General features: G+C 34.4%; 1 protein-coding gene across 2 annotated transcripts in view; it reads left to right on the top strand.

Moving 5' to 3' along the window:
- LOC109598675 (G protein-coupled receptor kinase 1) overlaps positions 1-13,811 on the top strand; it is a 69,131-nt gene that overhangs the window by 18,419 nt on the left and 36,901 nt on the right. For both annotated transcript variants that reach the window (XM_049961772.1, XM_020014580.2), the window contains exon 2: positions 803-879. In XM_049961772.1, the coding sequence (XP_049817729.1) occupies positions 803-879 (77 nt within the window). The remainder of the gene's footprint in view (positions 1-802; positions 880-13,811) is intronic.

Below are 13,811 nucleotides of genomic sequence, written 5' to 3'. Positions count from 1 at the left end.
AAATGAATAGTAGTCGTTAATTACATTTGCTCGAGTTACACGGAGTGTTGTTAAAGTTTCTAATTTCCATTTAGGAAATTAAACTGCGTTTCGCAAATAATTGAAACGACGTGCAAATAAAGTTAACCCGTTGCTCCATGTTTAAATGCAACTGTTTTTATTAAATCCGTGCTTTCGATTCGTCCTTGGACGCGATTCGACTGCGGCGTTTAATGCACGGCATTTTTAATAGAATCAAATTAATATGCAAAAATTTTATCGTGCCCAAACCGCCCATTTTACATGTATAAACAATGTAAAAACCGCCACGTTGTTTATACCCGGTGCGCGGGAATTAATTTTCATCCAATTAAGTGTCGGGATAAAAAACAGCCTTGCGGCTTAAACGCGACCCCCCACGCACCTCTCAAACTGTTAATTCGCGGCGAGACGATAATCTCGCACGTATCATAATTTTCCGCTCGTGGAAAACTAATGACACGGCATCTCGTTGCCGGGAAAACGCATATATCAAACCGCACAAAGGGAGGCTCCGTCGGCGTCTGGCTTCTACCTCGCAGGACTCTCTAATTTCGTGCCGAGCTCGAAGCCATTTGTAACTGAGCCGAATGTAAACTGAATGTAAATTTCGCTACGTATTCTTAACTTTTTTTCTATTTTATTAGGGCGACTGAAATTATGCTTAATCCAGTTTGTTGTGTTAGTTTCCAAGGTTTATCTTTCTTTATTCCGGTGGCGTGACGCTTTAATTGCTATTGTCTTACATTTATTGCATTTATGATTGACGTAACTTTTGTTTCAGTGTGAGGAGTGTGATGCACAAGTATTTGGAGAAGAAGAACGAAGTGAATTTTGACAAGATCTTTCATCAAACATTAGGTAAGCCTCCACCACCTTCATAGCAATTATGGATTTAGCGGACCGTGACCCATTTCGGAGTGTTTTAATTTAACTGAGACCTCCTGCAAGTATTTTTTGAGTACGTTGCTCGCCCACGCCGTTTAAGGGTCATCTTTTCGCAATCTCGCGGTACGGCAAGTGTCCAGTACGATATTCGACGTCTTCCTGGTTGACGTCGTGATTAAAACGTAGCACTTTTTTCCCATCATCATCTGCTTTGGGGCTGAAGTTTCGCAGCAATTTGCGACCAACAACGCCGGTGTCTTACGAATAGACGGTTTTTATGAGGGAATAAAAAAATCACAATAAAGATAACGGGTTCCTTGCAAGCAATAAAGAGACACCGAGATGGCATCGAGACGCCGCCCGTAATTTTCACTTTGTCACTGCAGGAAAGTCTCGGGTTACGAGCCAACGTGGCGACAATAAAAATTAATCTTTGTGTTTGTATAAGCATAGAAAACTGAAACGATCTACAATCCACGATCCACGCTCATTGGTTGTTACCTCGGGAGAAACGCATGACTTATCAACTTTTTCTGGAGAGCAAAAACTAACGAAATCCACGACGTTGATCATAGCTCGGGACGTTCATTTTTCCTCACAAATCTGTCTGTAATAAAGCTGAAAGGAATTAGAAATTTATGTTCGGGCTTTTAAGAATTACGCCGATATTTTTTGTGGCGATATCGCGTTTTACAATGAATTAAAACATTAACCAGTCTCGTATTTTCAAAATGTGGTGCACGAGATGGATTCCACGTCTCATTTTCACCTTTCTTCAAGTCTTTTATCAATTTTCTCTAAACTAACTTAAAAACGTTTTTTTTTTACCTTTTATATCTACACTTTATATTCCTCATCTAAGTTCATCTGTTAGAAAAATATCACGTGAACTAGTTAGAGGTCGGACGCATAAATCTCATCCCCTTGTTGTCGATAAACGGCCCTAGATAAGACAGACAAGTCCCAGTTTTTTTATTCCGGTTGGCATAAATTGTGCGAAGCTGACATTGCAATTTTCTCGTCGAAAAAACCGCGTGCGATCGTCAAATTTGACAACGGTTCACTGCCACTTTATATTTAGTTAATGGTGGTTTGAAGAGTGACGTTTACTACAAAAGGAATCATCACACTTTCGACCAGAAAAAGATGCAAAACAAAACATACCTCGTAAGGTGCTGCCGCCACAAAATTAAATAAACATTCAGTTCTAAAATGTTCGTGTGCAAAATTTTTTGCATGAAACGGGAAAGTATTTTTTTCAATGTGACGTACCGTTTTAAAAAAATCTCGAAGTTTAAGTGATTTTCAGAATTTTTTTATTTATTCAGAAACGGTAACAGATAAAGATCTGAAACTTGCAGCTTCGAAGTATCTTATGAGTACCAACATTTCCTGAAATTATGAGCCCGATACCTTTCTGAGGCCTTTACTGGTTGTAAATACATTATGAAATTTATAAAGTACATATATATATATATATATATATATATATATATATATATTAAATATATAATAATGTTCAGTTTGTTTGTGATTTTTTGTCGTATTGTTGTAAACCAATCACATTTTATCATATAAACAAGTATAAATATGATATACGAATATCAATTTACAATCAATTATTAATTAAAAAATGATTATATTGTAATTTTGTTTCGATTTTGATTGTGTAGTATAGTGAGCCTAGCTCTGAATTTTCATTTACTATATACGCCACGAAAAATACATTCGCACCTTCAGAGTGATGAGTGATACAAGTCAATTCATATGGCCTGCGTGTATTTTTATGTGTTGAAATATAAGTGAAATTGTGATAACATCAACAAAACAGATGGAATTTTTTCGATTCGGATAGTATTTGATTTAAGTGGTCAAGGCGAGGGGGACGATTCAGCATATACACTATTGCTTATATGTAGAGCAATTTGTTACACTTGATAAAAGTGTACGTTTAAATCTCCATATTATTGTCAGTTATGCAGTATGTTTGATAAAAACAATACACCGATATAATTGTTTATTAGTGGGTTTAATTAGGTATTCATTAATATTTGAAAAATATTCAAAAGTCAAAAGTAGAGCAACTTTAAAATAAAACAACCTTACGTACATTTAGTCTTCTTTTATTTATTATCTAGCAGCATACCCATTATTTTTTATAACTTCTAAACACCTTTTCTTCATTGATTTTAGTAGCTTTTCAATATAATCGTTCGAAATTTTATTTGAGTGATGTTCAACTTTTCAATGTGACGTAGAGCTCAATCAAATTTGATAGCCTTTTTGCATGGATTTTCCGATCAATTTCTTCTCAAAGATTTTCCACTGGATTGAGGTCTGGGTTTTGTGCTGGCCAAGACATTACACGTACTCCTTGAGAAGCGAACCATTATTTAACTAACTTAGACGTGTGTTTCGGATCGTGTTGTGTTGCGCTGGAAGGTTCACCTTAAACTCATATTACCTTTGGCAAATGGAAGCATATGATTCTACAGAATGTCACGATAAACAAGACGACATGCATGTTATCCCGTCTAACTTATCCAGGGGTCCCATGCCAAACCCAGAAAAAACGCCTCCTTCACCATGCTTCGCAGTTGGTCTAGTGTACTTGGCATTATACCTTTCATTAATTGGTCCTCTCGCTTATGAAATGCCGTCAGATTTGAATAATTGGAGCCGACCTTCATAGGAAAACAAAATTGTTTTCCATTGCCCATCTGTCCAGTTCACATGTTCTCTTGCAAAAAGTAATTTCGGTGCTCTATAATTTGCAGAAATGAAGGGCTTATTTGCAGGATTTCTACAATAGAGACCTTTTAGCTCCTTTTAGTCTTCGTTTTGTGCTATTCACCAACACGCTGACTTCGTTTATTTATTTGATTGCGTGATGCGCTGATAAAAGTGTACTACTAATTTTCAGAATTCCTTCCGGTGTATACGTTCTGTTAAAATTGGAAATCATCTTCGAAATGATCGATTTGTTTAAATTTAAATTTACTGCCATTTTACTCTGCTTTTTACCCTTCCGGAACTTGTTGTTTAATTTGTATTGATAAACGGTGACTTCTAGTCATTTTTAGTTTTAAGGGACGATGTTGGACACAGAAATAAATTATAAAATCAATTGTATCGAATATAGGGTTTGGTTGCTTCACTTATGAAGCAGCTTATGGTGATTGAAGAAAGCAGAGAAACAAATTAGTCTAATTTTAGTTGTATGTCAAAGTGTAATTTGTTGTAAAATAATACAGGTAAATTGTTTTATTCATTTTTTTATTTTTATGATGCTATATTAATATAATTAATTAATTTTTAATTGTATTTGTCACAATATTCATATTTTCTAAAATATTTTACTACATAGCATTCCTTCTATAAATTACCCTTCAAATAACCAAATTTACTCAGTAGTAAACTAGTAAAAATATTGTATTATATTTAATGTTTTGTTTTTAATTTCTCTTTAGATTTCCAGATAAAAATAAAAATATATATTTATCACATACATTTGAATGGTTAATTAACTTTGTAATACTGAAATTGGTTGCATAATTATGAAACGAAGTAATTCCAAATTTTATTGCTATGGTAACTGTTATAAAAATGTAGAAATATTCCTAAATACGTTCAATCAATAGGTCATCTATGAATAATGAGTGGAATACAAGACATACTCCTACCCCCCTTCCTACGCCACAATCACTTATATTTACAGATTTCTATGATTATTCGGACTACGTATGAAATTTTATTACTTTGCTAATTCGAAGCAAATCTAAAAAACGTAATCGTTTTATCGGAAAATTGTCACTGTACAATCTTGTTAAATATCTAAGCTTTGACATGACATATTCCATTTACCAAAATATTCTTTATTTCTTGAGTTATTTGCTGTACAAACATGGGAAAAATGGCCCAATTTTGACAATTAATTTCTGAGTTATTAAAGAATATTTACGACTTCAAAATTATGTTACCCAAAATTTGAAATAAATTGATTCCGTAGTTTATGAGTTTTGTTCTAAGTCGTCGCCGGCGTGTGTATAGGGAATTTAACACAGGGAGACGCCGCCCTTAAGGAAGTTCTTGGAAAAGATGAATGAAGAATGTTTTAAACATATTATATGAACATCGCCTGTTGATAAATCCGCATCATTCGTTATTCTTAAGATTCTCAATATTAATTAACTCTTTCTCCTTATATTCGTGGGGTTGTGGGGGGTCGTAACTTGTGCGCCACATAATTTAATGTTTCTGATGTAAAATCCGAAGGCGGCAAATAAACCGTTGCCAGTCCCTTTGAAGGAATCTCTTTGAACTCAACACTGTGTCTGATCCAGATTTTTTCCTTTCTTTTTTTCGTCATTAATGAGAGTGCACCTCTTTATACCCGGACAATTTGCCCGCCTTTAATTTCAGGCACCGATCGTGATCGATCCAATTGATTTGTGAACGAGGTAAGAAATTGAATCGGAATTGACGAAAAGGATTGTGTTAATTAATGTGGGATTAGGTAACGCGTAAAAAACGGTTTACATAATCCCACAGCTTGTAAATGCAATTAAGTTTTTTTCGTAAACAACTTGGATAGATTGTGCATTTTGATTGTTTCTGGACACGGGCCAGAATTTGGTATAAACGTAAATTTGTTAAACGTATTGGACCAGTCGAAAACAAAACATTGCAATTACCGAGAAAATCGTATTGAACCAGTCAGAAAAAACGATCGAGAAGGATTTGTTCGTGTTTATCCAATTGAACGAGTCTAGACTGGCGCATTAATGAGACTTGTTTCTTTTTGGACTGTTAAGTTTCTTAAATGTGTTCTCAATAGAAACAAGGATTATCCTAGACGAATATTCATTACCTCATTTACTTTACTCGATTGAGTTTTTTAAAAATAGTATTGTGAACATGGTTTTCCATTGTTCCATTATTAATATATGTTTTATTATTAGAAGAATTATAAATAGAAATGAGATAAAAGTTACACAAGTATAATTGTACTAATCGGAAATAAACAGGAAATGCTATTTTAATTTGTTGCTATAAATGTAATCAGGACGATAAAGTTGAGGTAAAAAGTTGTGTTATTGTATCATATTTTTTTAATCGTTTTAAATTGCATTAACTAAAATCGACAACAGCACTTCAAACACACTTATTGAGAGAGCAACATTTCCATTTATTGAAATTAAAATATTCCCTTCATAGTAATGAATGGTGTATTGGTGAAACATGGGACGAAACAAATTGCCTGCTGTCACAGACGATAAACAGTCTCGGTTCGAAAATGATTGAACATCTGCCCTGTAATTAAATTGCAGCACCAAAAATAAATCGGAAAAAGTGAAAAACGATCCGTAGGCTATAAAAACAACAAAATGGTTGGTTGCACGGTTTAATTTCTAGTTTTCTTTTGAGTACACTACATACACCATCAGGATGAGGATGATGAGGAAGGCGAGGAGGATTGTCAGCAGGTACCTCACCGATTTCTGTTGTGGGCTTAGCCGGTCTGGATGGAGGAACAGATCGAACATCTTGGCTTGTTCACGTCGAAATTTTGACTAGTAGATTGACAGCTTTCAATACACCTTTCTGCCAACTTCCTCTTGAAATGAATCGGTCAGATAGTACATCAGAAATAAGATCAGAAACGATATCAATAGGAATACTATTTCTAAACCACATTCTTTAATCCAATTCATCCTGTCATAGTTGGAGACAAAAATTATACCTAATTGTCACTAGCACTTTTGTTTGATTTTTGACATGAGACTGGCAATTCTTATGGACCAAAGGCAAATAATTAGTTATGATAAATAAAAATACATCGTAAAAGTCACATCGTTTATTTTTTGAGATTCTTAGGTGATACAATTGTGTTAGGATTGGTCTTGGAAAAATATGGCGTAAATCATTATGCACAGAATCAGCAATGTGACGAGCAGGATAATCAGCAAGTATCTGACGGATTTTTCTTGGGGTGTCAGCTCGGGTTGGGCGTTGAAGGGGCAATTAGAGGCATTCATGTTTGGTAATCAAGAATTTTGATTGGACGCTTTTGACAAGATTGTGACTTTTGCAACAATGTTAGATGAGATGTTGGTGGCACCACTTACAGTTAGTTAATACACTGTTACATTAATAGATTCCGTCCAAGGATCTATGCGAATGTATATGAAAAATAGAATTGCAAGCGACAACAATACGAAAATGATGTCGAAAGTATATGCGTTTATCCACATAATTTCACATAGACGTTAAACTTACATTTATAAATTTTTGGCGTTTCTTAAACATTACTGATTGTTTTGTTAAGGTTTGAATGTCAGTTGTCACTAACCGTTGTCAAAATTTTCAGCGTTTACACAAAAAATGTAAATTTAAAGTATAAATTATAAACGCAAACAAGAAATCGTATAATTATGGAAGCTTCAAGATGTCCACCATGCCCTTCTCGTCCTGACCAACCTCTAGAACCTGCGACACCCGACGAAAAGGCCAGCATTCTATTATTTTACATCACAATTGTGGTAATTTTAATATTACTATTAATGGCTTATCAAACCTTCTTGGTAAAACTTAACTGTGATTAACACGAGAAGAAATGAGAATGAAACAGTAAATAAAGACAAATCAGGAACGTTAGTACAATTGTTATAATTAGCTTAAGTACCTTAATAAAGCCAATAAATAAATAAAGAGTAATTAATGTTCAGACAAATGGCACAAGGAGCAAACAATTTCTTACAGATATATGTCTCACGCAGAGTTTTATCAAGCTGAAACGGGAGACCTGGAAACAACCTTCCTTCCTGTCTTTCAAGCCGCGACCATTTTCATTTCATCAAATCAAATAAGTCAGGCATCGAGCCAACCATCGGCCCTTTTATTACGAGTGCACACACATGCAGACACTGACACACTGTCTAATGCATTTTTAATGAAATTTTTCATGCGAAAAAAACAACAACGAACCGCCGTCGGGACGATTGCGATGCGGAATAATACAATGGAAGCTGTAGCTTTCGGTGCATAAAATGGAAATTTGAATTGTACGCGTTAGAATGGACGTTATCAAGTCGCTTCTTTTTTAATTATATATGACTTTGTTCGCTGATGAATAATAATAATAATAATAATAATAATAATAATAATAATAATAATAATAATAATAATAATAATAATAAAAGAAGTAATTAACAAGTTATTCTGTAAGAGGTGGAGGAAAAGTTGATTCTAAAGTAGTGTTAACGACGAGCCCGTTTCATTTAAGACTTACAAAGGAAATGTTTTGCTAGACTGTCATCATTTATTATAACTAACTTCCTATCAAGTTGCATATTGAATTAATTAAAAGATAAAGATGAAGTTTGTTTAGAAGTCTCCTTATTTTGAACGGTGAGTGAATTTATTAAAATTGTTAAAAGAAACGGAATATTGGACGTTGCATCATTCTTCTGTTTTAATGGGCCCAACAGTTGCTTTTGTGTGTAAAGTTGTTGTGTAATTGTCCAAAGAAAAACAATTACTTTTTTATTGACATTTAAACTGAATCTCCTGAAAAGTTGGTGAAAGTAAAATGATGAGTTCAGTTTGGGTGTGCTTAGATTCGTATAGCAAAAACTTCGTATTGGAATAGTTCCAAACTTTTGAATCGAACTAGAGTATTTGAAAAAAAGCAGATTAAATATTTATACAAACCTTGTCTGGTTTTTGTAAATATCATTTCAAGGAAAGTCGCAGGTTATTGAAATCTTAAACAAAATGAGCTCTATAATTAACATAACATTGTTACAAAGATGTTTGACTCTTGGGTGAAACTATATTTTCTACAGTTTTTGATATTTAGTGTGAAATATAACCGTTGGAGCTGGCTGCAAAAATTTTTAATCTCGCAGCTCTTAATAATTTTTAATCGCGTCATTACACGAGGTAGATTTCGAAAACTGGAGAACGGTCCATTGTTCCCGCGCACGGGCGTAACGCTTCTTTTAACACCTACCGCCCCTATTATTATACTGGGTGTTGTATGGGAAGTTTGTTTCCTTTTATTATCTCGTCGACATTAAAATCATGTTTTCTCAGTTGTCAATATAGTCCACAAACTACTAACATTATTGTTTGATGTTTGTGCAGAACTGGGGACCACAATTAAGCCACGTTGCAATTATTTTAACGCGGTCCAAAAGCGCGCAGTGATCAACTTCCTGAAATTCAAATTAACCAGAGTTATTAAACCGGCACCGCAATGACGTGGGTAAGCCAAAAATTTGCTGGTCCAAGGCCCATTTCGACGTCATTTATTGGTGAGCTATGAACTCGAGTAAATGTTGTGCAATAAAAAAATATTAATATTAGCATTGGACTAGTAAAATTAGTATTGATAGGTATTTAGACTCACACACCTCGGAAACTTATGTAACTCATATCTTACGTACATTTAGCCTTCTTTTATTTTATATCTAGCAGCATACCCATTATTTTTAATAACTTCTAAACATCATTTCTTCATTGATTTTAGTAGCTTTTCAATATAATAATAATAATAATAATAATAATTCAAAGGTTTTCGATTGGATTGAGGTCTGGGTTTTATGATTCTACAGAATGTCATGGTAAACAAAGTGATCCATTAACCAGTCTAACTTCCAGTCTACCAAACCCAGAAAAACATTTCCAGTTTGATTTTAACTTAACTGTTCAATAATTAACAACCAATTTCTGTTGGTTCTCTCTATTCTTCTATCATGCAGAGACTTCGTATTGTGATTATTAATCAGAGAAGCACGAGAGGTCCCAATAAGAAACTGCACACTTCTCAGACCAGACCTGATTTTGACTACTGGACGTCATATAAGCCCAAGGACAGTTTTAAATTGCGGAGCTCCATTGCAGGAGACCCATAAGGCGACTACCCTTACAGCCTGCCCATCATGCAGTGTAATTAGCTTGGTTTCAGAAAAGAGAATTGTGGTATGAAAAGTGGAATACTCTGATGTTTACAAATGAAAGCAGATTTAGCGTATTTAGTGATAGAAGGATATCGATGGAATTTGAAACCAAATTTTCGATTTTTGGTTAACAACGCTAGATCGCACAGAGCCGGGTTGTATGTTCTTAACCACTTAGAAAATGTCCAAATTGAAGTCTTGTGGCCTGATCTGAATTGCATAGAACATGCCTGAGATATCCTTGGAAGATCATTAACTTCTCGCCAGCGCCGTGCTCATACTGTCAGAAAATTAAGACAGCTTTTTTCAGAATTATGGGACGCTTCAGATCAAAATCTAAAAATCTGGATGAGCTGGTAATAAGTATGCCACGTAGGGTACGAGTTGGTATAGAAAGCAGAGGCGGAGTTATTCTCGATATTAAAAAAATTGTATATTTTTCATTTTGTATGTCGGAACAAAATTTATTATTTATTCTGACTGGTTTAACTTCTTATTGATAATAATTTCTTTTGTTACAATTCGTGTTCGTGTGCGCAGGTGGGTGAACGATTTGGACGCCGATTTTTTCAAAATACTGTCAAATCTACACCTTTCAAGGTTAATAACTGGTGATATTTTTTGTGGGGCGTATTCTGTTGATGTCTGCATTTTTTCCTTAATTGTCACGATTTCGTTATTATACGGCCATAAATTAGTCTAACAACCCTCGAAAATTTCAACTACGGTTTCGAGCTTGGATCTGAGTTATAAATTTTCAAACATCTCAAAAATTGCGCTGAAATCAACAAACAATTTATTTACGTTTTCATTTCAACGTACAATATATTATTATAATAATACAGATAAATGGTAATGATTATAGCAACTTAAACTTAAATTGTAATTGTTGTATTTTGTATTTCAGCATCACAATGAACACATTTGAAATAATTTATAATTTTTTTGAAAGAAGTCACTCCCACTTCTAAGATTTCCTCACCACCTGAAAATCAAGTTACTCTTAACTTCATTTGATATGTTCGAAAGCATAAGGTAGATGATGATGATGATTTAAATTTTCAATAAAACCCTACTTAACAACAATATAATATATGAATATTATGTGACATTTTCAGAGCAATATGGGTAGCCCACACCTAAGTTCAAAAACGTAAAAAAATTGGAAAAACGATAAAGTTACTAAGTTATAGTTTTATTTGTTAAACGTTTTCTTTGTAATTATTTACTTCTAGGATTAAATTTATTTATTTTTTCATCCTACTTAATCATAAAAAATATGTTTAAAACAAATATTTATAATTCTTTAATATTGGCACCTCTACAAGACAACACATACAATTTATTTAAGAACGCTGTTATAGTTATAGCTATTTGTTAATGGCTTTTTGTGATAATTTATTTCTGTGATTTAATTTATTTTTAAATGTTCCACTCATTGTTATATTTGAATAAATAACAATTTATTAAGTAATCCCTAGTGTTCTAATAGTTCATTATAATTAATACGATTTAATACGATTTATATGAATCACAAATTTTATATTTGAATGTAATATTAATTGAGTAATTGTCTGTAGTTCTTTAAGATTTATTTATTTTAGTAATTAATTAATGTATAAAATTATAAATTTTAAATGATTATTAAAATTATTATTTTACACATTAAAATAATAGCAATGAAATAATAAAAAAGTATATCATATTTTCAGAGTGTTTGATATTTAAAAAATAGAATTTTAGATATATAAGTATCTAAGTAAGTTTAAGTTTTGTAAATATAACATCATACAATAATTTAGATCTGGTAGAAAATGGAAAACTTTTCAACTTACTCGAAATAAATTTATCACCGTATTTAATTTCAACAACAGTTTTAATATACAGTGCCTCCTGACTCTGCGAACTCGTCTAGTTTAACGGCATTAATTGCCACTTTATATCGTGAACATTACTAAGTTGGAGCGGCACAACATTTAATACTTTACAAATTCATCCGTAACATCAGTTTTATTAATTACAGGAACTCTCTTCCGCATCGAAAACTTTAAAATCCATTTAACAACATAATTTTTACAGTTAAAAAAGTTGAGACCTTCAACGCCCACCTACTTCCATCTTGTTTCGTTGACAAACTATTATCGCACTTATAGTTTATACGGGAACATGAAAATATCATCCCCTAATATCCCGGCAGTGTTTCATGTCTCTTTTATGCCGTCACACGTTTTCTTAACTCGGTAGATCAATAATGCGCCCATAGACACACACTTCGCCGGATGGCAAGCGAGAGAGAGGGCGAATATCTGTAAGCCGCGAGCTTTAAAGTTGCGGGTGCCCGGGAATACGTTTTTTAGGGGATCACCCTGTTATGGAATGTTTTATGTTATGTTACGTGTGCGCGTGGACAGGAGGAACCATGCCTCGTGATTGTCGCCAAAGACAACACAGCAATAGTGGTAAATTTTTGTGGAAACAAATCCGGTCGCATTGGATCGGTTTTTAAGTAATCCGGGGTCAATGTTGTCAGAAATGAAAAGAAAGAAAAAAATAAATAAATAGATTTCATGGACCGCGTAATCGATCCGCCTCGTGAAATCCTCTGGAAGCCCTGGCGAATTATAAGTTGGTCCATAATGGCGTATTGGGGGGAAGTCGCCAGGTTTTATGGCCTTAGTTTTTAAGGAGATTAACTTTCTCTGGAGAAGTCATAGTACATTAGCCGCGGTCCTCCTTTAATATCGTCCTCGATTTGTTGTTTTGTGGTTTTCGCAATTAAAAAGAAACTGCACTTCTAGTTTTCCCGGTTAATGGACCAAATGTAGGTTTATGATGCGAAACCTCTGTAGGTTTTGTTTGATGGAAAACCGTAACTGAAATGAAAAGTGATATTATTCTTTAACTTAATAATCAATTTATTGAGGAGGTAGCGAAGAGAGAGACATACTTTATCGTTAGTTTTTCCAAACAATATAAACGTCCATTTAGACAATGGTTTCCAATCGATACGTTATCTACATGTCAAGTTCTGTGTGCTTTTCTAAAATATGTTTATTTGTAAATCTTGCATGTGGGTCGTCACTAAGGGGCACTTAAAATCGACTTTTATGACAGTAACATACATACAATTTGAGCTATTCCTTCACAAGTTCGGAAACTGCATAACATATATTTCGTTTGTTGAACAAGAATAAGTTACAAGTTACTTTATTAAAGTACTCAAGCGTAATGCAGTGCATCGTTAAATCAATCCTATCTGAAACACTAATCAAGTGCAGTTCAGCTCCTGGAAACTCGCGCTTTAATGCACGTAATGGAATATCCAACTAGACGTATCATATCTGATTCTGAGCAAGTTTCAACCCTGAATGCACGTTCGGAATTAGTTCGAAGGGCGAGCAATGACATAATAGATAATGCCCCACTTGTAGAACACATTCTTACTTCAAGAGGATGTGTGGATGTGTCAAAGTGTGGAAGTGAATAAATTAAGTCGGTGCTAATATGATCCCCGTTGCAACATTGTAACCGTAACCGATTGTAGTGATTCGAACGGAACGGGTCCAGTTTGGCGCACGGTGTGAATGTGATTAATTGTTTGTCGACCGCCCCCCATTAATTCGGAACAGGCCCCGAATTGTTGTAAACATCAGCCGGAACCGTTAACTCAATAACTTTCAGCTAATTGGCCGGCGGGAGCAGGTCGCAAAATTCGATGGGGGGTTTAAATCTGTCGGCCATTGTCTTGTCATCGATTAAACATCGGGACTGACACTGGGTTAAACCGTTGTGGCCCTTCGCAACTGGAATTCGGTTGGATTGGTTCGATTGGTGGGGTGGGACGCGTGACACAATACTACGGGATGGGATAATGTGATTGTTCCAACTTTTCGAAAGTCAATCTGTTCGGCTAATACGCTTTTGTGTTAATATGCCCTTTAT

The sequence above is a fragment of the Aethina tumida genome, chromosome 1 (assembly GCF_024364675.1).
Source record: "Aethina tumida isolate Nest 87 chromosome 1, icAetTumi1.1, whole genome shotgun sequence".
NCBI classification, from domain to species: domain Eukaryota; kingdom Metazoa; phylum Arthropoda; class Insecta; order Coleoptera; family Nitidulidae; genus Aethina; species Aethina tumida.
This window is presented reverse-complemented; position numbering and strand designations above follow the sequence as displayed.